The following is a 430-nucleotide window of genomic DNA, read 5'->3' as shown; positions in this document are numbered from 1 at the left end:
CATAGCTAATTTTTCAATGTATATGCTTTAATGATTTTTTTCTTTACAATAAGTTTTGGACAATTTCATTTTTGTATATCTGGGTATGATTTTATTTAAACTTCTTATTCAGAAGGTTCATTTTTCTTGGAAATGGGGTGTTATAAGTTCAACTAAATTCAGAAATTTTAAATCTTTAAATATTTATTGGAGTGTCTCCAAGATGGCCGCGTGGGGAAGGAGGCGTCTGGGCCCGGGCAGCAGCAGCGGCAGCGCCCGAGAGAGGGTAACCTTGTCAGCCACAGACTGCTACATCGTGCACGAGATCTACAATGGTGAGAATGCCCAGGACCAGTTTGAGTATGAGCTGGAACAGGCCCTGGAAGCCCAATACAAGTACATTGTCATTGAGCCCACCCGAATTGGTGATGAGACAGCACGCTGGATCACC

The 430-nt window shown here is 42.6% G+C and overlaps 1 protein-coding gene across 1 annotated transcript in view; it reads left to right on the top strand.

Moving 5' to 3' along the window:
- The first annotated feature begins 202 nt into the window (after nt 1-202).
- Nucleotides 203-430, top strand: part of Gprc6a (G protein-coupled receptor class C group 6 member A) — a 93101-nt gene continuing 92873 nt past the window's right edge. The window contains 1 exon segment of the mRNA XM_012514527.1: nt 203-415. Within this exon segment, the coding sequence (XP_012369981.1) occupies nt 203-415 (213 nt within the window).

Source organism: Octodon degus, unplaced genomic scaffold, assembly GCF_000260255.1.
Source record: "Octodon degus isolate 3935 unplaced genomic scaffold, OctDeg1.0 scaffold00034, whole genome shotgun sequence".
NCBI lineage: Eukaryota > Metazoa > Chordata > Mammalia > Rodentia > Octodontidae > Octodon > Octodon degus.
The sequence above is the reverse complement of the archived record's forward strand: the minus strand, read 5'-3'. Positions and strand labels throughout refer to the sequence as shown.